A 27,434-nucleotide genomic window follows, 5' to 3' on the forward strand; every position below is an offset into this window, starting at 1 on the left:
CTGTATGTCAATATTGGGCTGCTTAAGATTTCAGAATTTTATCCAGAGTGCATGGATTTAAAATTTTCTGTTGAATGCAAGCTGATGGGAGTCCAAAAATCCTGTGGGAGACACGGGAAGTCCCTAGCTCAGCCAGTCCCTGGCTCCTTGTAGACGGGCTTTGTTAGCTGCCCCTGTGATATTCCTGGTCTCTGTGAGGTTCCAGATTGAAAAGCCAGTCAGCACTGTTGGGGAGCACAGAAAAGCAGCCTTACCTGTGGGAAGATACTAGATGCTTTGTCCAACCAGTAAATATGTTGCAGGCGTAGATGTAACCACTCACATAGATACGTCTGTGTAGAGTTGTGGGGGTTTCTTATTTTATTCCCCCTTCATTATTAACAGTACAATAAAAGTGTACTACCAAAGCTTGGCAAGTCTATTTAAATGCTGATTTTTCTTAACAGTAAAAAGAGCTTACTCCTAGGTTCAGAATATTCCAATAGGTTCCCTCTGTAAGAATAACTTTTGTTAATGAGAGAAGTAACACATGTTACTTTTGCCATGCCAAGAATAAACTGGAGTGTATTTTGTTTATTACAATTAGTGTTAAACACAACATTTTTCCTATTCTATGTATAAGAAAGATATAGTTGTATTCCTATAAAACTTATCAAAAGAAAATGGAAAATTTTCTAAGAGTTTCTATTTTATGCATCATTAAAAATTAAAATATTTGGATCTTTTGCACCATAATTTCCCTACATTTCAAAAGTATATGTAGTGTTTTTATAAGTATGTAAACTTTTTACTAACATTACTAACTAGAATGATTTTGTAATTTTAACCCTTTAAATGATCAGAAATAGTCTATAGAACTTACCTTTTGACCATTCACCCCTGGAATTCCAGGTTCTCCAACAGAACCCTAAGAAAATACAGGATTAAATTAAGCAGACGAAATCATAAAATATTTCAACTTTATATTTGTATTGTATTAATTATGTGAGTCATAACCTTACCTTGCTAAAACAAGTGCAAAAGGTTAAGGTTTCAGATACATATCCACGGAATTCAGATATATAGTAATGTAAGCAGATTCATCAAGCATTCTCAGAAACCATGGAATTGAATTTAACCATGTTTTTAAATATCCACTTAAACCTAATATGATTTTAAAGAAATTTACATCATAAATTGGGATCCACAACTCTCAGAAGACCACATGGCTCTAAATTTTGGTGCTTTTAAGAAATAAACAGGCTTAGTTCCATCTGGGAAAGCCTAGCAGTAGCAGTAACTTGCATTTCAAGAGTTTAAATGCCATAAAACAAAAGGTAATTAAAGTAACAACCACTTGTTCCACAATTAGTCAAAAAAAAGCACTTAGGCTATAAACTCAAATTTGCTGTATTTGGAGCATTTTCCCCTGGACTTTCAGGGAGTACATTTAAGCCAGGAGAGTGTGAATATGTCTTCCAACAACTGGAAAAGGTGTTACAAATGTTAAATACTGACTAGGAATAAAAAACAGCACATCAAATATTAAGTAAGTGTGTGCGTGTGTGTGTGTACACATGGGCACACGCACACTGGGGTGATAATGAATGGTTGGACGTAGGTGGGGTGAACTGAGAATAAGAAAGCTAATAATCACCTGAGAAAATCTATGACATTTACCTGAATATAAAAACATTAACAAATATTTTCAAATAGTGATGTCATTTCCCCTTTCAGGCTCCGGAGAAACCATTTTTAAATAAAATGTGTTTATTCTTTGTCTAGCCTAGAAAACAGATTTTTCTCAGTTCATGTATGAAATAAAATTTCTTTAATAATAATGGGAAAGGTTTTTTTAAACAGTAAATACAAACCTAAAGCTGCTCTAAAAGAGGAAGTCTATTAAAAATATAGTCACTATAAAAAATACAGCCATTATATGCAAAACATATTGAGATGGCCAGTTCCTTAGTGCTTTAGGTAATTATATTGAGTGGGTCATTAAACGACTTCCTGAAGCCTCAGGCAGTAATTTTACCCTGGTTGCATGTGGATTAGGGTAGCTTTACAATTTCACACCATGCTTAATAGAGACATTATTGCAAAGGACAAAGTGTTCTTATACACAAGTTGTCTCACAACTCATTGGCTTTGGACTTGGTTTTGTAGGATTATATTTCAACAGATGCCGCGTGCCCAGCACTTGGGGGATAAAAAGTCTCTATCTTTGGTGGATTCCAAAGATAAAGAATAATCACTTTTCCACCTGTTGTAATGCAATTGTTTTCTTTAGTTTTCTGTAGGTTAGATATCCTTTTCCCCCCATTGTGAGGTGGGAGTTATAATAGGGAAAGGGGACTTAGCAATATTTTGTTGGCAAAAGGCCATCTACCTACTACTGATATATTTACTACTGTATATTGATGTAATTTTGGAAGTGCTAGACCACCTCCATCAGAATGTAATGGTGAATTCTGATGACTGGAAAATGACAATCAGGAAGTCATTTTTCAGATTACCTTGCAAAGGGAAACACTTGTGGACCAATGGAATATAGTTACCATACAACAAGCATGTCTTCTGTTCTGGTCTGTTCTACGATCATTTGGTCATAATACTTGAGCAGGACCATGCAATCGATCTGCCATGTCCTATGACCCTTCAAATTCTGAGCTTTGTCACAATGCTTAACATTAAAAATTCAGTAATGTAAAGTTCGGCAGAGAGCTTAAAAAGAGTTTACTCTGGATTTATTGGATTCCCTATAATGGAGTTGATTAGAAATCTAAGGGCTCACGCTAAATGACTGTATTTTTAGAAAGAAGAATGCACAATCAAGATGTTTCAGCATGGCTTACAGTAGCTAATTCTATTCACCTCTCATGCTAGCCATTAGGCAATGCAAGTATAATTACTTCCCCGTACTATTTATACTCTACCTTTTGTCCTGGAGGCCCCAGAGGACCCTAAAAAAAGAAAAATTATTCAATTAACATGATAATGTAACCATTGAAACTTAAAGGACCAATTAAAACTGTCCTAGTCTGCAAGCTTCTCTATGCTGTGCAGAAATATGCTGATGTTTTGTATGCCAAGGAAAATGGAAATTATTGGTTGGAAGTACACAATAGGTCTTCTCTCTTGTTTTTTTTTGAAAAACACTAAGTATCTGTAGTAGTTTTTCCTTTCAAAAAAAAAATCTTTGCTGTTCTGGTGCATCTTTTTCTTCAAATACCTGCAAATCCATCACCTCCATCTCATTTAGAAAGCTAGAGTTGTTGTGGCTAGAAACAGAGAAAACGCAAGGCAGTTCCCAGAAAGCAGCTCGTTATGTGACTTCTGCATCTGCAAAACTTCAGTAAGCAGATTTGCAAAGGGAATCACTGAATAGCATGACAAAGGAACATATTTTGTTCGATTCTTCCTCTTATGAAATGTGGCCAACTGACTGGCACAAAAACTTGTTTACAAACTAGGGGATGCCAAGGTCAACTGTGGCACCGAGGGTGTACCAGAAAAGGAAACAAAAGATGCTGTCAGTTGTCGATAACCTATGACACTGGGCACACTGGAGGGGTTAGAATATTCCGGAAGATGGATGGGAATATTTACATATAAAATGGAAATATAGCAGTTCTGAGATTTAGCTGTTTTTCAACCACAGTCAGCATTGGGATTCTGTTGGCTTTATGTAGAATTAGATGCAGGTTTGGGATGGTGGAAAAGAGCACAAAGACATCCAGCTATAATTCTGACTATTTATGTCTATTTTTACATAAAACATTGAGCATTTTCCTACTAATTCAAAAATTCTTTTAATGTTAGTATATTTTAACAAAGTTACACTTTATAAGTGATGGTAAATGATAATTTATGACTTCATGTTAACTAGTTCTGTATTCTGTTACATCTAATGAACGGCTAACCTATTTTCAATGTGTGACATTTCAGTTAATCAGCATCTTAATTCATACTCTGTAACATTAAAGAAAGCATAGAGTACACATTAGAGGGAGAATTGGTCATGCATAATTTTTATTAAAAATACACCACGTTTAGGACCATTCAGAGAATCTGTTCCTCATAAATTATTTTGTAATTCTCATAGGAAGACTAAGAATTTCCTCACAAAATCAGCTTTAGGTTATTGAAAGTGCACAGTGCAACATCACTTTTCTGTGTTTCTTTTTTATTTACTCAACCAGCTAGCTTCTTAATGAGCTGGGTATCTGGCATATCTTTGTAGTCAGAGAGCCTTCCTTCCCATTTCATGCCTCCTATTTAAAATTCTCCCTGTGTTCGATTTTGCAGAGAAAATTGAGGCTATCAGGTGAAAATTCCCTCACCATCATGTCTCTCATCAATCCAAACCCACATGGACCTCCTTCCTAGCCAGAGGGAGAATAGGCACCCCCTCCTCTGCAGACAGATACATCCAATACACTTTGGAATCCATCCTTCCCTCTGTCCTTGGGGATCTTTCTCCATCAATTATCCCTGCATCTATATCAGAGCCTCCTGCTTTCCACTAGGTCCTTCTCCATAGCCCATAAACAGGTTTAATCATCTCTCTCTTAGGTAAATTGTTTGGGAAGTGAATGCTAATGCTAAGTAAAGGCAGAATTTGGCACTTGTAGCGATAGGGGAGCTGAAAGTAGAAGAAGACTTGGGTTTTATTGTGGTCTATAACTCCATCTGCCCCACCATCTCCAGGGCATTTCACTTCTTAAAATGTTGATGTTAGGAAGGAAATCCTATAACAAAAAGTACATTAATTCAATGTTTAGACTGAGAATGGATAAGTGCAATTCGAAAAGGTTTGTTTCCATTTAAACCTAACCTTGCCACTTGAAAAAAGATTGTGCAGTACAATTGAGTTTTTCACTGCATTGATGTATAACTCAGGAAGGGAATATTTCATTGAAAAATCAGAGCAAATTTGAAATCAAGCATTTTAACAAGCAATTAACATTTCTGTATTTTCTAACTTGGTCTCTGTTGCATGACCACATTAAAGTAAAGATTTAGAAAGACGACCCATAACTGTGAAATCTACAAAATTATATTGCCTATTTTAACACAATATTTCATGAAAATCAAAGGAGAGCTATAGAGAAAATAGATACAAAATTTTTCTTCATGGTTAGGAAACTACTTCTATTTTTGCTAAACTCTAAAAATAAAAGTAGTTTTAAAGATGTAACATTAATTTTGGATTGTGAATACAAGTCTTGTGGATTATTCAGAACTATGTTGCCAAGGATATATTCTCAGCTACCAAAAATGTGCATACAGTCCTTTGATCTCACTGGCAGGAAAAATGGTAGCAAGCCAAGGACAGTGTCATCTGTTACTAGCAGGGGAGAGGGAATTGACTGGAGTTGGATAGAAGGCACAGACATACTTCTAAGTATACACACACACACACACACACACACACACACCCCAAATAGTTACTTTGCTGATCAAGATCTTACTTATATGTGTATTTTGAGTGTCCTTCGATTAATAAATCCATTATACACCCATGACATTGCGGTCATTAAATTCAAGTTTACAAATGAAAGCTTCACTGCTCAAAAATTGACTTTAGGGACTCCTGGGTGGCTGTCAGTTAAGTATCCGGCTTTGGGTAAGGTCATGATCCCAGGGTCTCAGGATGGGGCCCAGCACTGGGCTTCCTGCTCAGCAGAGAACCTGCTTCTCCATCTCCTGCTCCCTCTGCTTCTGCTCTCTCTATCAAATAAATAAATAAAATCTTCTTAAAAAATGGATTTTGAAGTTAGAGTATGTTATGGCCAATTGATTAAGATATTTATACTTGACTATTTAAACTTGTGGTTTCTAGAGAAAATATAAATTAATAAAGTAACAAGCAAATGCCATATAACCATTCATTAACCTATCTAATCCTCTTAAATTAATTTATATTTTCAGCCTGCTCAAAAGTCATTATGAATAATGACTCAGATGAACAATGTCATAAGTTCACTACTCATTGGTCATGTTAGTGCTTTTATTATTCCCAAAATTAAAGACAATTTTTCTAGTGTTGTAAGATTTCTAAAATAATTCCATTATTATTGTCTCTGTAACTTAAGTTTGGATTAAATAGTTTTCCAAAATAAGAGTCAATTTTTCACCATTTTTATTAATCAATAAATTGTTCCTTTTTAGATATTTTCTTGGTGGGCACCATTATGTTTGCATATACTTTATAGAGACTCAATTTAAATGGGAATAATCTGGTCCTTCATTATTCAAAATAATTTCTGTGCATATGTCTCAAGATTAAAAACTGTTCACCATATAGAATCTCAACATATTAAACTGTATTTATTCAAGTTTAACTACAGAAGTGTCAGACTGTAGTTTAAAGCTTAAAATACATTTATTTCAGTATAGGTTTCAGGCAATGTATTCAAAAGATAAAAACCAAATGAGCCATTAAAAAATCCCAAGTGCCAAGTACTAATATCACCCATCTGCTGATGGGTGATAAATTTTTGGCTTAAATTTTTTTTTTTTTTTAAAGATTTTATTTATTTATTTGACAGATAGAAATCACAAGTAGACAGAGAGGCAGGCAGAGAGAGAGAGGAAGGGAAGCAGGCTCCCTGCTGAGCAGAGAGCCCGATGCGGGACTCGATCCCAGGATCCCGAGATCATGACCTGAGCCGAAGGCAGCGGCTTAACCCACTGAGCCACCCAGGCACCCTTGGCTTAAATTTTTAAACCAAAACTTTTGTGATCTTTTGGAGGAGGCCATGGAGAGCCATGCAATGTTGTTAAAACTTACAAACTATGCAGCCATCAAAAGAAATGAAATCTTGCCATTTGCGACGACGTGGATGGAACTAGAGGGTATCATTAAAGCTTAGCGAAATAAGTCAATCGGAGAAAGACAACTATCATATGATCTCCCTGATATGAGGAAGTGGAGATGCAACATGGGGTTTAAGGAGGTAGGAGAAGAATAAATGAAACAAGATGGGATTGGGAGGGAGACAAACCATAAGTGACTCTTAATCACACAAAACAAACTGAGGGTTGCTGGGGGGAGGGGGGTGGGGTTATGGACATTGGGGAGGGTATGTGCTATGGTGAGTGCTGTGAAGTGTGTAAGCCTGATGATTCACAGACCTGTACCCCTGGGGATAAAAATACATTATATGTTTATAAAACAAAACAAAACAAAAAACCTTACAAACAACACAGCGCCCTTTATTTTCTTTCCTGTTTACCTTTGCCCTTGCTAGATTCCATTTTTAAATATCATAAAATATGTGGACTGTGGTGAGCAAGTCATTCAGAGAAATGTGAGCGTCCTATTTGATGATTGCCTTCACCAAAAAATGTGTGACTCATGGACTGGGAGTGACCCTCTACACCTCCTGCTCCAAGTATCCCTCTACCTTCCTGCTCCAAGTCTATCAGATAATTACTCAATAATCTCTCCAGCGTGCTCTCTTCATCACCTGCATCACTACAGCCTTGTTCAAACCCTCCTCTCTCCCAGCAAGCTGATGGGCGTCCACCTGAGGGCCACTCTGTCTTTAGTTTCCTTCCACCTCTCTGCACATTGCTACCTGAGTGAGCTTTCTAGAAGCGAAAGGATTTATACCTTTCCTCTACTGAAAACCCTTCAATGGCTTTCCATAGCTTTTGAAAAAAGTTGGAGCTCTTGTAATGATGGTAGTTCACCACATGAGCCAGGCTTTTTTGTCTAGGCACTGCTCTACCTCTGGCTGTCTGCTCCTGCAACTTCACTTTGGTTCCTCTCTCCTCTACCCGTTCCCTCATTCAAAGCTCAGTACCCCCACCTGTGGACCTGGTCCCCTTCTTCTGTTCTTCAAAGCACCCCTAAGATAGCACTTCTTTCATAAAATTTACCAACAGTATTGTAATTGTCTGCCTACTTCCTCCTTCACTAAATGTCTTCACTAAATGCATAGCAACTGGCATACGGTAATTGTTCAGTGACTCCTTTGCATGCGTTCATTAATTCATCTACTTAATAGTTTTCAAGAACCCTTTGAGTATCAGGCAATGCTCTTGGTGCTGGGGAAACAGCAGTGAACAAAATAAATAAAAATGCATGCCCTCCTAGACTTCATATTCTAACGAATGGAGAAAGAGTAAAAAAATAAATGAGTAAATACAAAGTGTGTCAGGCGGTAAGTGCTAAAGCAAATGGGAATAAGGATTGGGAGGAGTAGGTGTGGTAGTATTCTAAAATCGGGGCGGTGGGGAGGTCAGTGAAGACCTCAGTGATAAAGTGACTTTATAAAGTGACGGAGCTCTGAAAGAGGTCAGGCAGAGGCATGTGTAAAAGAGGGAGAAGAATGTTCCAGGCAAGGGAACAGCAAGTACAAAGGCCAAGAGGGGGCACATGAAAAGTGTATTTAAAAAACACCAAAGAAGCTATAGGTACAAAATTGAAGGTGGGGATATGGACAGGGAAGGGAGACTGCATTTGTATGGAATTTTAGATTTTTGTAAGCACAAGAGTGTTTATTTTGAGGATAATAAATATTACAGGAATAAATAAATACATATAAATAAATCAAGTTCTTCTTGTACCATAGACAATAGTGTCTCAAGACGGGAATGAGATTTTTCATCCTTGCATTTACCCAAGTCATTCCAACACTACTGGAATATGCCAGTAGCCTTGAGATTACCCTAAGTGCAAAATGAGAGGAGGAATTTACTTCAAGCCTTCTATATTAAAACAGAAAGGAAAAATCATCTTAGTTTCATAGTCTCATTAATATGGAAAGTGTTGTGGATGTGGATGTAGGTCCAAGGTCTCTAATGCACTTCAGAAAGTCATTATGTAAACCATATCTAGAATTATCCACTCAAATTAATCTTCAAACACACTGTTAAGAAATGGATATTTCTATAACCATTACTCATTGGCTGCACTTTCCAGCTTGTAAAAATTTTAAAAAGCATTTTTTAATGAAGAAAAGCTCTTTTAATTAAAAAAAAAAAAAGCTTGATAGATCATGGAATGGAAAAAAATTAATGAATTCTTCTGACACCACCGATGTTAGTCCAAATTTGATTGAGGTATTAATTACTTAAACAGGATGCAGAGTTTCTAAATGATGTGCTTTAGGTTGCCTCTTGGGAGGTGTTTTAAGGCAAGTTCTGGTTGCCTGCTATTAGGAAATGATGTTCTGTGTGAGCAGGGGGCGGACATAGTTCCTGTTCTGTCCCTGATGGCTAACAGTAAAATTTGAAGCTCTGAAAGCTGCTGGTCATTTCTGGATACAAGAATATACAACCAGCTTCTGTAATAAAAAGCACAGGGAACAAGAAAGAGGTGGTCCATCTGTGAAGGGGAGAATAAAAGCCCCAAACTATTAAGCCATTTAAAATTATTTCCTTTTTGAGTTAAGAATCTTCCCATGATTTAATAAGAGTTAAGCAAAATGAAGAAAATACATTAAAGTCAGATTCTGTAGGGAAGAATGATAACACATCTAATCTAACTTTTGGTGTCATAAAATATTAGTACCAGAATTTCTCAGGGACATGGTATAACAAACTTTAATTGTAATTTTTTCAAAGATATTAACTTGGTCAAAGGCATCACAAGATCAGAAAATGCATTAACTTAGTTTATAAAGAGTAAGAGGAAATTTGAAATAAATAATGAAAACTTGTCTTGCTTAAGAAGAATTCATTAAAGATGTACTTATATAAAATTCCATATTCTACTTGGATGTTTTGATGAGGGAAGGTCAAGAAACATAAACTCTAACTACTATTATATGTATGTCTGGAGTATAATTCAAGTAATGTTTTACAAGATTCAGATTTCATAGCTTAAGTGTGTGGAAATGCCAAACTAGGAACTACGGGGAAATGTTTAGAATATAAGAGAGTGTGCTGAAATGTTTTCAGTGTAAAAGCCAATGATTTAGTTGCACTGGGTATGAAGGAATAAAGCATAAACAAGAAAGACCAGGATAGTGCTGAGATGGGAGAGCCTCCTATCTTGTTTTGAGTCTTTCATGGACTCTGTCTTCAGTCACACTTAATCATTTATATTTTCCCAAGCAGTCTCCTATTAGTCTTCACATGGAGTTCTTAATAATTCTTCGAGTCTCAGCAGTCATAACTCACTTCCTTTGTGAGCCTTCTCCACTGTTCCCAGACAGAGCTGGTTTTTATCCTCTGTGTTTCTCTAGCACATTTTAACCAGCTATATTTTATTATATTCACATATTTATAAAATCTACTTGACTAGGCAGCAAATTCTTTAGGTCATATATTTTACATCCTCAGTACCCAGTTTGTGCCTAGCAAATAAATATTGACTAACCTGAAGCAATGAATTAATGAACATAAAAATTATTAAATGACATTTATCAAATTTCCTCCATAATCTTACCACACAAACCATCATACCTCTACCATGGGAAAGAGTTCAGAGTTTTGAAACACTTGTTCCTCTTTAAATATCTGGGAGTTTTGTGTCAATAATACAGCCCCATAATTTCTATTATTTGAAATAGTTCTTTTTCTTAAAAAAAAATTATTTATTTATTTGCTTGAGAGAGATACAGAGAGAGAGAGAGAGCGCACATGGGGGATGGGACAGAGGGAGAGGGACAAGCAGACTCTGTCCTAAGCACAGAACCTGATCTGGGGCTCCATCCACCCTGAGATCCTGACCTGAGTGGGAACCAAGAGTCAGATGCTCAACCAACTGAGCCACCCAGACACCCCTGAGGTAGTTCTTTTTTTTTTTTTTTTTAACTTTTCTAAAACAGGTCTACTTTAAAGACTATCAGTAGGATGACATGCCATTCTATTAATTCATGAATATTTGACCAAAAAAATTTTTTTAAAGGATAAATTATTTTTTTTAAAGGAATAAATTTTTTCTGACTTCTCTATCTCAAGGGCTGAGTTTGTGGAGAGGGGGGAAGGATGAGTCATCCACTGGTGTTTCTCAAGATTATGAAGCTGTGACCTCTGTAAGGAAGGTCTCTTAAAGCTCAGGAAATTAAAGAAGTAATCCATTTTTTTTCACTACTTAACAAAACCAGGACCCAAGACAAAATATTGAGCATTAACTACCACCTCAGATTAAAGACAAATCTAGGTATTTGAGAATCTATGTTCTGATTAGGTCCCAAAACAGAGACTCTATCACCTCTCACCAGATATCCAGAGCTGAAATTAGCTCATTCCATTCCTTCTAAATACTTAATAAATTGTTTCTTGTTGCTGAACTCAAAATGGAAATGACCCGGAAAGAAAGAAAAATTAACAGGCTTCCTCTGCCCTCTGTGATTAAGCACACTTCCCTAGTGTACCATAAAGGAAACAAATTTATGGTTCACGAAGGCCTATCACTGTACACTACACTCAGTAAAAAATATTTCTATTGAGTAACGTATAAGTGCTTTTCCTATTTTAAATCAACAATGCTGAGAAACACTAGCTGCTAAAATTTAAATATCCCATGATCAGCAGAAGGAGGACATAAATTTAGGACTATAATATATATTCATCTACTCTTCATGTCTATTTCCCACCTAGACCAGCACTGCCCATCAGAACTTTCTGGAATGATGGAAGTGGTCTATTTTGCTTGATCTAGTATGGTAGCCACTAACTACAAGTGGCCATGGAGCCCTGGAAATGTGGCTATGCAATTGTTTGGAATTGGATTTAAAATTCTATTTAATTAATTTACATTTCAATAGTCACGTGGCTAGTGGCTACTGTATAACAAAATGCAAATCTAGACTTTGGAAAACACAGAAGACTTCAATCAGGTGAACTGAATTCCAGTCTATTTCTGCCAGACTGCTTTGTGACCTTGGTCAAGTCATTTAACCACTTTGATGCTGTTTCTTTATCTGTGAAGTGATAAACTAGATGATTCCTAAGATTTCTTCTAAACCTTTTACACCCTGCTTTAAAAATAGCCACATAGTGTGACCAGAAATTTGTACAGTTACTTTTCCGCTATTCTCATGAAAATCAGTGTTTTAGTTGCACCATGCATATTCCCGCACACACATATAGTCCAAATAATCGTTAAAGTACAAATGAATTTAAGAAGATGAAGGAGAAAGAGCAGTTTTATGGTAGTGCTGTTGCATTGATCCTGCCTATTCCCACTCCTGGTGTGCAATGACACTTGTTGGGAGAAAACTATAAAGCTGAATCCTTTTATTAGTACCTGATTTATTGATTCATTGATTCGTATAATTCAGTCATTTAGTTTATGCACAATAAGTACCAAGCACAAGTATTGTATGACATGATAAATGTTGTGGAGAGAAGAAAGCTTCTTACTTAGCTCAGTGTGAAGGGGTGTGAATACGTGAGTGTGCATGAAGTTTTTTCAAAGAAGGCGAGCTAAGGAGAAGTCTATTTTTTAAAGAATCCACCCAGACACGTGGACTCTGTTCTGCCCTTCACCCTGGGCTGGAGGTCTCTTGCTTTAGGGCCCATGCTTTAGAGAGTTCTTCTTGGGATGCATGCCTCACACTTGGCCTCCTGACTTCAGACGCTGCTTTGGGCAATAGGGACCCTAGAATTCTTTGCTCCACTGACAGGAGCTCATTTCAAGGACTCTGAGTTGCCTCTCCCTCAGTTCTGTTTTTCCAAAGGTGAAACACATCACTGGTATGCACAACAATGAACTGGTGTAGGAAGCAGAGAGGTGGGTATTTTAAGGTGTGTGGACATAGTTTGATCTTTGAACATTACAGAATGTCTACAGGTGACAGCTCCTGTCTCATAAAGTCGAGGGATGAGGTAGTTGTGGGAAACAAAGGGAATAGGCCCGGGCCAAGGGCTGGGACTGGGTTATAGCTTTCTCCACATGCTGCCACACTCTGGCTTGGATCTCCAAGGAGTGCAACAATTTTGCATTTGAACTTTCCAAATCACTATGAGGACATACCTTTGAAGGTCATAGGTCAGAACATATTTTACTTGCCAGTTTATTAGCTTGGCTTATCCTTTTAAATATTTCAGCACATTGTATGAGGGCATCCATTTATATTATTGCCCTAAAATGTGCACATTTGCCATTAATCTGCAGATGTAAGGCACAGAGCTTATATGGACATGACTTTGTTTTGAAAAGTTTCTTCTTACTCTAGTATTGAGATATGAGTATTTGGTAAAGAGATTTCAGTGTCATTAAAAATCATCATACAAGAGTGATTTATTTTGCCTCAGTATAGCTCTATAATATGTTGGATCCTAAAGATAAAATAAATGATAGCTAGAGAGGTTGATGATACATTTGAAGGGGACAATTTTTAAGGCTTTCTTCCACTAAAACTGAATGTATGACTGTTTTTATTGTATCTCATTATTTACAGAATGTGTAGATGTGCATATATAATATGGATAAAGGGTTATGTAATATGTGTCTGTGCATTTACAATGAAACAGAATAGAATGACAGGACTTTAGATCTGGAAGGGGTCTCAGCTATCATTTGGTCTCACCAGTTTAATATTTGTCTAATATGATACAGCTAGATAGACAAATTTAAATATCTAAATTTGTCTAATATGATACAGCTTTCCAGACCTTTAATTGGAACCAGAGTAAGACAGTTAAAAATAGAGTTGATGCACATCGTAGACGCTAAGGAAGACAAAACAAGATGGAGAATAACACAGACAGTAATCTATTCAGCCTTGTAGACTATCTTTTCAAACTTGTGTTACTTGATTGTACTCTTATACCACTATAAAAATGCTCCTTTAAAAGTCTACTTTTTTTTCTAAGTCACTGAGCCAGCTTTAAAGACAAGTCAAACTTCATGCTCTCCTACCACACCAAGGTGACCTTTCAACACCTCTGTTGAAGTCCATGCAGCCAGGAATCCAAAGTGAGTCCTTCTGAGTTGGGCAACTGGACAGGGAAGTGGGCAGCACCAGGAGAAGAAGGCATTACTTGTCTACTTTTCCTTGGTCTGTTTGGAAAACCTAACATTACAGGCTCTGGACAAAAAGCACCAAGGAGATGGGAAGGATTCTGCTGGTGTTGCCTTTACTTGGACTTCATGGACAATCAGATTAAGTGAGGATAATAAAGCATTCGAGAGGTTGCTAAGGCATCCCAGCAGGCAATGTGCACAAATGAAGCAAAGCAGTGTTACTCAATAAGATTCCACTGTAAAAATCAAGTCTAATCGCCAAATATCCTAGGATGATGTTGATCATTTTTGTTATTGTGATTTGGGCTTTTGCTTTCTTAGCCAGATTAAAATCAAAAAGCGAAGACTGCTGTTGTCTCCCATGTCTGCCATCCTGCTGATCAAGACAGTTGACAGACCAAAGTACAGTTAAGTAAAATGAATTTTGGGGGTGGGAGAGCAAAGCATTGTAACTAAATATATTTAAAGTAAACCTTCACATATTGGTTATGTCAATTTTATTTTAAATGAAGCGGAAGCAATTATTTATGTTTATTTATGTTATTATCAGCTAACATAAAATGCATTATTTGCACTTGACCCTAATGTATTAAATGATTTGCAGGAAAAATTAAAATAAACTGAACACATCTATAACCTGTTCAGACAGAAGTCCAAATTTTACTGTAAGGAACAATAACAGCAAAAGTACTTCTGAATTTAAAAAAAAAAAAAATCTCTGACACTACCGGGTCCAACAAATGACATTTGAAATACTCTTATAATTCAGAAAGAAATGAGTGGATATGCTATGGAATTTACGTATATTTGGGAAGAGAATGAAGGATGAAGATAGGATTTCAGAGTAGAGAAAGTGATTTGGTCTATAAAGCATTGGATGTAGACACTTTGGGCCACAAAATAATTTCCAGGAAATTGGAATGAGTTGACATATTAATAGAGATTTATAAAACATCTATCTTTCATGCTTTTGAGAACTCCTATGTTCGCCAAAGAAAGAAATAATAAGACTATCAAAAGAAAAGCTAACTCCCAAAATGCTATTTGAACAACTATTTAAACCTCTGAAGACCTTGAAAAATAAAGATCACTTGCACCAGGGTTCAGAACTTCAGCACTTCCGATTGTGGTCAGTCCTAACTTTGATTCTTGGGTCTAGTTTTATGACTCAGAGCCGCTCTCTTTTTATTTAAATGGAGTCCAATTTATTTTAGCTCATGATTCCGTCTTTTAAAATCTCATCCTGAACTTCTCTGCAAACCCAAAGGTCATGTTTACAGAATAGATGCACAGCAGGATTAAAGAAATGTGGAACCGTTTGAGCCACAGGCCTTCTTTTTTATTCTATCAGAGATGCTGTTAATCTTCAGATGATTATTTTTGCAATATAAAATATATATCCTGGATTATGAAAACTAATTCCCCACCTGACACACTCATAAACAGTTTTGTAAGAGCTAATTTTAGAATGTTCCCAGGTTTTTTCATGTCATCATCAGAGACATTTTACATTTTACAAAATTCTCCAGTGCCTCTCAGGACCCTTTTATAAGCAAACACTCCTCCATGATACAAAGCAATAAACGTAGTGAGTTTTGCATACCGTGGAAAAGATGAGAGCCATGTTTTTTATTATCTTTCCTTGTTTAACTGGTGGATGAGAAGAAGATGGTTATGAAAAATTGATAATGTAAGATGATAGGAAAAGGCCAAAAAAAAAAAAATGACAACAGCAAATAGGACCAAAGGAAGAAGTTGCGCTTTCGATCACAGTATTTAATACACTGCAATTTCACTGATAGCTATAATCACACTGTACTTAGCCCTTCCGTTTCATAGTGGCCTTTCTGTGTGTTAAGTTATTTCCACAGGGATTCATCTTAACAGCCATACTTCTTATTTTTGGAACTCTCTGTAGTTCATAAAGTATTTTCATATTATTACTATTTCACTTATTTCACACAATAACCCAGTGAGATAGATGAATTAGGAATTACTGCCTATACATCATAGATCAGTTAAAAAAAGATCACAGACTATAGTCAAACACTCTTAAACAGTTGTGAGGCCAGAACTACTGATGCAATGTAATTTTCTCCCTGCCAGACTTCGAGTCAAAACACACATGGGCATGTGTGCGCGTGCGTGTGCATGCGCACACACACCCCCCCCATACATAATATTTAAAAAAAAAAATTTTCCAATGAAATTTTTCTCCCATGACAACTGCTATTATTTTTCCAGGATCCTCTTTTTTCTTTGAGATGGTTTAAAATATATAGGTGCTATTTGAGTTAATAAATATGACTAGTGACTTTTTGAGAATAATAGTTTTTTAAACCATAGAAATATTTCACTATAAGCAAATATGTGATTTTTATTCAGTTTGTTGGGAAGAGGAATTAGGGGATTATATTGCTTTACAAAAAGACTCTGAATGGGATTGCTTTAAATAGCAAAATTCCCCAGAACTTTTAAGATATGTTGATTTATGAAAATCTGATTCATACAGAACTTTACAGGAATACATCTGTTATATAAATCCGTGTTCACCTGTAATTTACTCTAGGGGGAACAACTGAGTGATAATAATAATAACATACTTATATAGTTCTTCGTTATGTATTTTAAAGTGCTTTCCCCTAATTTATTGCATTTGTCTTTGGCAACCTTCTAAGGGAGGCAGAGAGGGTATTATTATCCTTTCTTTACAGATGAGAAATTGAGAGGTTAAGTGACTTGCCCAAGGTCAGACAGACTATTCATTCATTTACTGCTATTTGAGTGATGTAGATTTAACGGGTTAGTTGAGGAAGTAAGGTTCTTCCTCCTAATTTTTTTTAAGCAGCTGTGAAGGCTATTAAAACAGAGGTGGATGATCTCACAAATATAATGTTGAACAAAAGAAGCCAGACATAAAAGTGCACATAATGTATGATTCTATTAATATAAAATTCAAAGACGGCAGAATTAATCGATAGTGGCAGAAGTCAGAATGGGGGTGAACTTTGGGAAGAAGTGGATGGTGACTGGAGGGCAGAGGGGGGTTTCTGGGATATACTAATATTGAACATCTTGCTCTGGTTTGTGGTTACATGGTTAGGCTCACTGTGAAAAGTCACTGGGGTGTATACTTGTGATTAGTTTACTTTTCTTTATATATATTATGGAAGTTTTCTTCTAAAAAAAGAGTTTTATATCTTAAAAAACAGCACTTTAGAAGGTCATTACATTACAATGTCCTTTGAACATTTGTGATTTCAATTAAGTTTCTTAACTGCATTCTAAAAATGAGAATATGAACTAAATTAGAAGAGTTTAAAGAGAAGTAAAAGTTTATTAAAAAACAGAAACAGGGACGCCTGGGTGGCTCAGTTGGTTAAGCAGCTGCCTTCGGCTCAGGTCATGATCCCAGTGTCCTGGGATCGAGTCCCACATCGGGCTCCTTGCTCCGCAGGGAGCCTGCTTCTCCCTCTGCCTCTGCCTTCCACTCTGTCTGCCTGTGCTCGCTCTCACTCTCTCTCTCTCTGACAAATAAATAAATAAATAAATCTTTAAAAAAAAAAAAAAAAAAACAGAAACAAACATCTGAGATTGTCACCTGAAAAGGTGCTGTATGAAATGGGAAATCAAAGCAAACTAAGATACTAACATAATTCACTTAGGACAAGTGGAACTAAGTCCTAGGAAGTTAGGAATTGTAAAGAAAGGACATTAAATTGTGATTCCCATAGTATATTCTAGAGTATATGTATGAATTTAAGGAGGATAAGATTTTAATTTTTTATGAAATCTTCTTTATTTTAGAATTTTGTATATTAGGATGCTGCATTGAGCATCAAGGTAGAAAGCCAATGGCAATGATAAAAATCTGAGGAGAAAAAAAATAGGCTCCTGAGAATCACACATGGTCTTCCATGTAAGAATGTTTGGAAGAAATATGTTTTGACCATCAGCCAGGATAGAAATTACAGTTGCATTCGGCTGCTTAAGGCAGTTTCAAAATTTATATTGTAGTTTTCTAAGAATCCTTCACCCCCTGTGACCCGCTAACCCTGAAAACTAATGCTGTGCTTGTACCCAAAGTTACCACTGATGACATAGGCTTGGTTTAATTTTCACATATTATCTTTTTTTGTTCTTTTTCTTCCATTTTATTTTTCTAAAAAAGAATCCATTATAGTACCTCCACTTTCAGGTCATCTGGATCAATTCTCTATCTTGATACCATAGGTCGGGAATAAAAAATTTCCAGTGGGGGTAGGGGGGGCTCAGACTCCATTTTAGGGTACTTTCCTTCAACTGGTGATATTTCAAAGCCGATCCCACAATGGCTAGGACTACAGCTTGGTGAGTTTCTTCCCAGGAGGGCAGTTGAAGGCATCCTGTTCAGGGAGAAGCCTTTAACCTTTAACCCATTCACACATTTGTTTTAATTCCTGACCAACTGCCGTATTCTCGTGTGTTAGTTGCATTAGGACCTAGCTAACTAGTTTTTTAAAATAAATGTTAGACCCTAAACACCTGTAAGCTGCAAGCCACACATTGTGTATAAGGCACCCAATCAAGTTCACTGTGACCACTGTACCCAGGACGAGTGTGAAACACAGCTGTCCTCTGGAATCTGGGTTATGAGAAGGTCCACCTGAGTTCCCCAATATTATCCATGTCATAAAATAGGTTAGAAAGGTGGCTCTGGAGATAGGAAGGAAGAGAAAGGTTGAAGGAATTCTACTCTTCCAGGCCCAGCAAGCTGCCCCAACTTCTCTTTCATTGGCAAAGAATAAACAAATCATGAAGAATGGGTCATGTATGTCTATTGGCCAGACCATGTGGAATCATTTCATGATCTTTTTCAATGACAGGACTCAAGAAGGCACGACTGTTTCTTAACTGGGGGGAGCCCTTCGACAACAAAAACTCCTTGAATCCTTCTAGAAGACTCACTATACTAATTCACAGTTAGTCATATTCCTCTGAATGTGACTTTTGAAAACTCATTCCTTTGAAACTCATTCCTATTTAAGCTAATATGCATATCCCTGAATAAAATCTTCCTTACAGCAGGAAGGAAGAAAGGAATAACGAAAATTCCATCCTTTGACCTTCCTCACTCTCTTTGTCATTTCTCCCGCCTGGAATCTCCCACTTTTTCCTTATGCATATTCTGGACCACAGTTTTGAATAAATTAGACTTCTATTCTTTTTAGCATAGAAAAAGAAATTGAGATACTTGCCATCAAGCCTTGTTCTCCTGGTTTCCCTGGTTCACCCTTAAAAAGAACAGTGATAATTTTTATTAATGCTATAAACATTAAAAAGCAATTTCAATCTTTTTTTTTCCCCCTCCTCTTTCACAATACCCACTGGGGTGCATGAATGTCAAATATATTTTTCAGGCTAAGTAGAGAAATGCAAATACAATGCAATAAAAAGAGAGCCACGTTCTTTCTTCAAATGCATTTTATAAACATTTTAGGATTTAATAAAATGAGTCTAGATCACAGCAGAGATTTAAGAATTATGCCAAGAATGTATTCTAAATAAAAATCACCCCTACTGGGTGATTATATTAAGTCAGTAAATGGTCCTAGAAAAATATTTAGTTGTAATTCCAGTAATACCTTGTTTATTTTGTTCTGTTTATGAAGACATAAAGATGATGACCTGACGCTCTTTATGAGATCTCAGAACTTCCATACATAGGACAGAGACACAACTGCCCTTAATACAGTAATTAAATAACAAATTGAACAAACCGAGTTTGAATTTTGATTTTCCTGAATTAATGATGGCTGAAGTAACATGTTTTATTAAAATAAATAGCATATGTTCAAATACATAGAATGTTTTGCTATATCATACCCCATCATAGTTTTTTAATATGCAGACTCACACAAAATTCCTTATTACGTTTTATCATCATATTACCATATTGATAGTCATTAGCAACAGATAACTTTTGGAAGAACCATTCTTGTAATGTCAATAGCTATAGAAATTGTTGGGACTTTAAGTATTTCTGTTTGTTTTTATAAAACCTTTTTCTAGTGGTTATGATGGCATATAAAAATTAACTGTGAGACTATAAATCCTGTTCAATTTCTCTAGGTGGAATTAAAAATAAAAAAAAGCCTGTTCATACTTCTTTGTAAAAAGCTCCATTCTTACTCAGATGAATAAACTATATTCATTTGAAGGATGACATAATTTTTTAATTCTTTACAGGTTGTCATATCTTACCTTTATCTTGTATCTTGAAAGTAATCTATACTTTGAATTTTCTGTAGAGTATACAAGACCCAACGATCTGACTAGTTTTATACCATCAAAATGGTTTTAACCATTCTTTTTAGTTGAAGAAATACTCATTGCATCTTTCTTGGCAACCAGCAATTATTTGGGGAGATTTAAATATTCCTAAAGTTACGCTGTCTCTATCATTTGGGATATCATCCCAGGAAAAGGTCAGACCTTCAAAAACAGTTTCAAGGTAAAACCACTACCTGTGATGGTTCAGTGAGACATCCTAACGGCCAACCAATCATAGGTTGGGATTCATTCCCTCCTTTCATATGACAAAGTGACAGCCGCTTTCAGAAAGGGAAATGGGACTTCCAAGAGGTTGTCTCAGAAAAGCCATTTTAACAAACAGAATTACTCTTTGAAAAAAATACATAAATATATGAGTATAAAAACGAAATACTCCAAAACATTAATGACTATGGCTGATTTTTTTTTCTTTTTGATTCTTTAATTTTAAAATCTTTCCACTTTGCAGATAAATATTTTCATTCTTTTGTACTATGAAAACACGAAAATATTTAAGTCAAAGCAATAGATAAATAGATAAATATAATAGATAAATAGATTAATTCAGTAATAGATTTGAATTTATTTCAAGTTCTAAGGCCATAATATAAAAGTAATTTTTTTAACCTTTTCCAGATATTTTTTTCAATTGCTGTGTTGTCTCTACCAAATCAAACCATTTATCTAGTGTCCTGTACTACTGTATTATTGATACTTGATCAATCTTAGTAACTAAGTACTTAGATCTAACTATTGAGATTGCTTTAAAATCACTTCTATTGGGATGCCTGGGTCGCTCAGTCAGTTAAACGTCTGCCTTCTGCTCAGGTCATGATCTCAGGGGCCTGGGCTTGAGCCCCACATAGGGCTCCTTGCTCAGCAGGGAGTCTGCTTCTCCCTCTGACTGCCATTCTCCCTGCCTGTGCGCTGGCTCTCTCTCTCTCTCTCTGTAATAAATAAATAAAATCTTTAAAAAATTAAAAAAAAATCATTTCTATTAAAAGCTTCACATGTATTTTTTTTTTTTTAAGATTTTATTTTATTTGACAGAGAGATCACAAGTAGGCAGAGAGGCAAGCAGAGACAGAGAGGGAGAAGCAGGATCCCTGAGGAGCAGAGAGCCCGATATGGGGCTCGATCCCAGGACCCTGAGACCATGACCTGAGCCGAAGGCAGAAGCCTTAACCCACAAAGCTATCCAGGCACCCCAAAAGCTTCATATTTAAAGGACAAATGATATTCAAACCATACCTACTGATGTTTTAACCATTAATATTACTATTTTATTAGCAATTGTTTTCCCTTTTTGGTCAGTTTATTTACGAGGGAGCAAACATTAAAAAGATTTACCTCCTTTGTTTTCCATAATTCACATGGGACTTTATCATCTACCTAATCCTTTGGAGAATGTTACCAATCTCTCACCTTCAGTTTCAAGCTATTCTCCCATTTAAGTCAAAGGCATTGATGTACTCTAAAGTACTCAGGGCCCAAGTGAGATCAGGCATACTCAATCATAGACTTCTTGAGGCTTACCTGAAAACCAGTTTAGCTGCCTTCTCCAGGTCTCTCTTTGTGGTTCATATGGGTTCCCCTGGATTGAGCCATGAGGCAGAATCCTGTTGGCAGTGCCTTGTCTGCTTGGGTACTTTCAGTTACCTCACTTCCTGCAAACCTCCTTATGGCCCCTCCTTACTCCACTCCACCCCTGTTCTCAGCCCTTAAAACAAATGGATCCAAACTGCAACTCACGGGCACTCCTGGCATTCCACGGGGGCCATCTTTCCCTGTGTCCCCTGGAGGCCCTCTTGGGCCAGGAGGGCCTGGAGGTCCTGGAGGCCCAGCCTGTCCTTGGTCACCCTATAAAGGAGAAGGGAACAGACCAACAATGACCATGAAAGATAAAGACCCACATTTTCTTTTCAACACTTTAAATTTATATTATCTAATCCACATTTACACTATGAAAGAAACCAGAACAATCAGAACATGAAGCCTGTAGGCAATTTGCCTTCCAGCAGGGAGCAAATAAATATTCATGCTGGGCGAGCTGAGTAGATGCTATTAAAATCAAGGCAGCTCCAGAACCAGCCCTCTCAGCTCTTGGAAACGGTGTAAGTTATCATGGTACTCAGAGCTGGTATAAAACTTGTGCATAACCTGATTTGTGGAAATGCTGCATCAGTTATATTCACCTTGTTTAATAAAATGGCTGCATTCGTGGTTGGACAAATGTGTTTACTTTTTCACAACCTATAAAATTAAACATACAAGCTCTTGTCAAACTGTGTAATGATTTATAAATTACCAAAGCCAGAGAGCTTAGAAACTGGATCTGTTACTGGATATAATTTCAGTTGTCTTTCTTTTCTAATGAAGAAAAAAGTAGGCATTCTATGCCTTTTTACTTTGGTACTTTCATATACATTTCAAACAAATGCAGCTCCCTACACATAGTTTTGCTCTAGGATATTTCCAAATAAATATCCCCACCCATGAGAGATAAACAGTAAAGCAACAGTAAATGGAGTAATAACTGAATGTTAAGAAGAAATCAGACTTGAGCAAGAATAAGCACTACCTTAATGAGGCGGCGTTTAATGAGCTGCTGATCAGCAGAGAGAAACCCATGATTGATTTTAGGAAACACCATCTGATCAGTCAGGTGAGGTCAAAGGTTGAAGTTCAGAGGTGAGAGAATTGGAGAATAGGCATCAGAAGGCCCCAAGAAAGAAATAAAGACATACACATTAGATATATAATGATCATTAAACAAAAGGGAACTGGTGCTTGTGTCTGACATCAGACTGTCTGGCTCTTCTTGAAAGAAACATAATCCTAAAATGGGACAGCAAGACCAGATCTGTAGTTAGAGAGGGATGTTTTGGGTGTCCCATCCTTTTGCTGTGGGTGTTAGGCCTCTCGAATGCAGCATATGAAAGCAGCAGGAAGGCTCCCATCACCTGCGTCCTGCACACTGAGCAGAAAGTCTGGAGACAAAGCACCAGTTCAATTTCCGTCAGACTCGTCAACCAGCATAACGTGGCATGAACGCGACCATCATTTTATAAATGCCCCAAGTCCAGAATACTGAGGATTCTTTAATTGACTGAAAAATGTCATGGAGTGTTGTCATGCACGTAAATCAAACCATTGAGGGGTGGCACAGTTTTAGATAGTCATGCCTGCCTCTCTTCATGGACCCTGCTCGACTTTGATGTCCTTCTCTTTTATATGTTCATGATTCTCTCAATATCTCTCAATAGATATTTGACCTCACGGGCGTAGGTGAGGTCCCAAGGATCCCAAACCTCCCTGCATACGGTGAAAGGGAGCAACTGGACTTGGCAAGCCAATTTAGCTGGGTTCTTGCTCACTCTTATGCTGATTGTGGGCTCTGACTGAGTAGCATGGGTGCCAACCACGAACCTTGACGGTGAGGATCTGATTACTGTGCAGAGCAGCAACTGTGGGGAAGCCTGGCAGACCCTATGGACGTGGGACAGCACCAAAACAACACGACACAAAACGTCACACAGACATTCCACTGATGGACAAACAAAACAAGCATATACCTAATGCCACCATGTCCTGGTTCTAAGTCTTGTCTTGTTTGACACACTGTAAAGGAAACCAGGCACACACACGAGGCCCCCAGGCCAAACGTTCCTTTAATGGAAAGGCCAGATTGAGAACTTGTAACTTGCTGTTGTGGCAGTTACACTGGGATCTTTGTATACACTCTTAACATTTCTGGAATCTTACATACAGAATGTTAGCACAACATGGAGATAACTGTAGACACCGTTATGAAAACAACACCGTGATTTCCCTCCATTGATATTCTGTTTACAACTCAGGACATACACGTATTAATTCTTTTTCAGACAACAGTGAGTAGAATTTTGCCGTCTGATCAGAAAGATTCCTCAGAATAAATGCAGTCTGCCCCACAAAAGATAGTGTTACCACCCACATATCAAAATTTCCCTCTCCAATCATACGATGAGTCTCAGGTCTTTCCTGTTTCAGGAATTCCTGCAGAGGTGGTGGATGGAAATCTGTCTCTTATAACATGCGTATTTCATGTCAGAGGGATTTATGGTCACACTCTGCAGTAATCGCTTCTGTCACGTAACTTTTCCAAAAGAACTTGACAGTTCACACAACCCCTTGAAGTAGAAAAGTGGTTTTGAATTCCTTAGCCAGGGAGAATGGGGAAGCGATGTTTTAGAGACTCGTATTCACAAATTTATACTAACTCGTGTACACAGGCATTATCAACTGGGTAGGTCTGAGAGAGAACTTTTGCCTTTGTTCTACTACTTTTCCAGCTACGTGAGATATTGGAGCCTTTTATTCCATCCCCCCACCCAGAACATGTTTAACATACAAATAAAATGAACAACAACCACAGCTTACATGGTCTCAGGTGTGTGCAGGCTTCCTAGACATTCCCTCCTCATTGCCCTTCCCCTCCTCCGCTCAGATCTACTGGCTTTCACTACTATTTGTAGTGAAAGCCAGTAAGTTTCTAGTTTTTAAATTTTATTAATCGTGGTATATTTTCCCCTTAATTCCCCCTTATTCAGGATATATTTTTCTTTTTAGAAGAACAAATAAAATGATGTTTGTGGTACGAAGACATCTCTTCAACCCTAATGCCTTTTAATTTCATTCTTTAGAGCTGGGACTTCTCAGGAAGCAAAGCAGAGGAAATCTTATCTGTTTTGCTAGATCCTTTCTGATATGGCTATTAAGTGTCTGGGTAATTTTGAGGTGACCTGTATCCTCTTTTGCTTCTCCCAAAGTAAAAGTCCTTGAAACATAGAAGCTACCCAAATTCAGAAATGCTACAAGTTGGAAAACAGATGTGTACAATTTGCTTTTGTTTTACTATGGAATATGAGTTTAAAATGTTATTAGATGGTAATGTGCCAACATCTTTCCATCTGTGACTCATTAGCCCCATATTACACAGTCAGAATTTTATATATAAATCTCATATTTATGTAACAAAGAACAAAAACAGATACAAACAAGAGGTCTACGAGGGATCAGAATCTTGACTAGTGGCGATAAATCATAATGTCACTTTGAACAGGATTATCTAACAAAAATAATTTAAAATTAAAAGTCTTTTAAAAGCACACATGGTAGGCCTTACAAATGGTTTGAAATTTGAATGTATAAATAAGTCACTTCTCATACTCCTATCTGAGCATGACCAGCTTGCTGTTTGATTATATTTTCTAAATGCTCACAAAAAGCATTAGTTTTTAATTTCTTAGTTTGTTTTCCAGTGTTAATGAAATCTAAAGAGGAAAGTGGAAAGGTAATTCTCTCCTTGGACGGATCCTTTTCATCAAACAGAAAATCTCTATTTGAGGAAGTTGATTTTTATATTCCTCAATCATCATAACTGTAGAAAATGCTAGCAATTAGGTGCTTAGAGCTACATTTTAAAGATTTTATTAGTGACTTGGGAAAAACGACTTCAGAAGTTTATATGCAAAAGAGTAGAAAGAGACATGTGGAAGAATTCTCTTAAATGCTAACAAAAATCGCATGGCCTGGGCTGTAATATTCTAGGACCCTATATTTTTCAAACCTAGACAATGCTTGAAGGGTATATGCAAGTGTTGGGGGTGGTAGTTAAAGGTTATTTACTATTGAAGGCAGTAGTAAATATGGCACATCTTCCTTAAGATTCAAGTTTGATAAACACTAAATAACCTTTTTTAATGTAAATCAAACATTGTCATATTATGGGGTAGAAGACAAGATTTATACAAATTTTTAAAAATTTTACCATTTGCTGGTGGTAGAGAACCTCATTTCATAGGGGATATCTATAGATTACAGGTAGATACTGAACTGACCCATGTGAGGTACTCAGAGGATAAACTTGAAAAGTACTGGCACTGAATACTTTTCTGTTAAGTCATGGCTTTACGTGACCATAACAGTTAGTCCTCTCTGGCTGTTCACACAGAGTGTACTTTTTCATTAACTATGCCATTTTTTCCCCACAGTATCATTAGTCATAGTCCTTTCTAAGTAAGTGGAGTGGACATATTTCACTTGGTTTTACATCTTGGAAAACTAGCCTGGTACACAGATGGTTCAACTGGGTGTGCGGGGAGGAAACGTGTCTCCAGAAAAACATGGAGAAAGGGTCCAGGAATAAGCTGAAATGTTGGAGATAATGTGTAAAATTTTTACTCCCAAATAGTTTGAATTCCTAAGAAATTGGATTTACGAGAGTGTAAAACTACCTTAGAGAATGCATTTTCCTCTTGGGAGCCTACTCAGACTTTACGAATCTTCCCGACATTCTTTAAAGTAGATTATCACCTTGGACCAGTGTTTTAATATCATTTCAGGAGGACCTCTATGTCCTTTCATTACCTTCTGGAAGCAAAGAGGAAAGCCTAACCCAACAAAATGCTGAACAAATAAATATTTCATAAGAGATGTTTCTAACTACTTAGGAGACATAAATTCAAGATGCTATTATTTATTGTATACTCAGCAATGGTGTTGTATGATTACATTATAGTGAGAAAACTTTGTATTTTTTCAAAAGTATTCAATAAGGCAATGTTAGAGGCAGGAATTTAATCCATGAACTTCTAATTCCAGACTTTGTCATCATGCAGTTTATGTATTTATAGTTTCTTTCTACTTTTACAGTTTGAATAGTAGAAATATCAACAATCTATAAGAAGTATTTATTGAGTGACTTCTGTGCACCATTTGCTGTGCTAGGCATGGGGATTGAATGGTAAGCAGGACCACAAGCTCGCAGGGGTCAATATCTAGTGGAGAAATAGGAAAAAATAAACAAACAGTAATCATACGGAGGGATGGTCATTTAAGTGAAGAAGAAGGGCTACAAAGTAAATAAAAGTGTACCTAATGACAGGTTTGAGGAACCCTGGAAGACTTCCCAAGCCCTGTGAATGAGGGGTTGGGGTTTGGTATAGCAAAAGGAAAACTAAAGACAGAGAACCCATTTAGGAAAATGTTACAAGTCTAGTTGAGGGACTGTGCCCTAGAATTACAGAAAGGACAAATCAATTAGTTTCAAGTGACATTAAGATGGTAAGATTCAGACTTGTAGTCTGGCTGAGAACGGAAAAGAGAAGGAGAATCAATGAGTGCTCCTTAGTCTCTAGCCTGAGTGATGGAGAATGGTAGAGGA

At 36.9% G+C, this 27,434-nt stretch overlaps 1 protein-coding gene across 1 annotated transcript in view; it reads right to left on the reverse strand.

Annotated features, from left to right (window-relative positions):
- COL25A1 (collagen type XXV alpha 1 chain) overlaps nt 1-27,434 on the reverse strand; it is a 467,761-nt gene that overhangs the window by 101,768 nt on the left and 338,559 nt on the right. The window contains exons 8-12 of the mRNA XM_059377104.1: nt 23,657-23,716; nt 21,980-22,087; nt 19,153-19,188; nt 2,919-2,945; nt 863-907 (exon numbers count right to left, since the gene is read on the reverse strand). Of these exons, the coding sequence (XP_059233087.1) occupies nt 863-907; nt 2,919-2,945; nt 19,153-19,188; nt 21,980-22,087; nt 23,657-23,716 (276 nt within the window). The remainder of the gene's footprint in view (nt 1-862; nt 908-2,918; nt 2,946-19,152; nt 19,189-21,979; nt 22,088-23,656; nt 23,717-27,434) is intronic.

The sequence above is a fragment of the Mustela nigripes genome, chromosome 1 (genome assembly GCF_022355385.1).
Source record: "Mustela nigripes isolate SB6536 chromosome 1, MUSNIG.SB6536, whole genome shotgun sequence".
Classification (NCBI taxonomy): Eukaryota; Metazoa; Chordata; class Mammalia; order Carnivora; family Mustelidae; genus Mustela; species Mustela nigripes.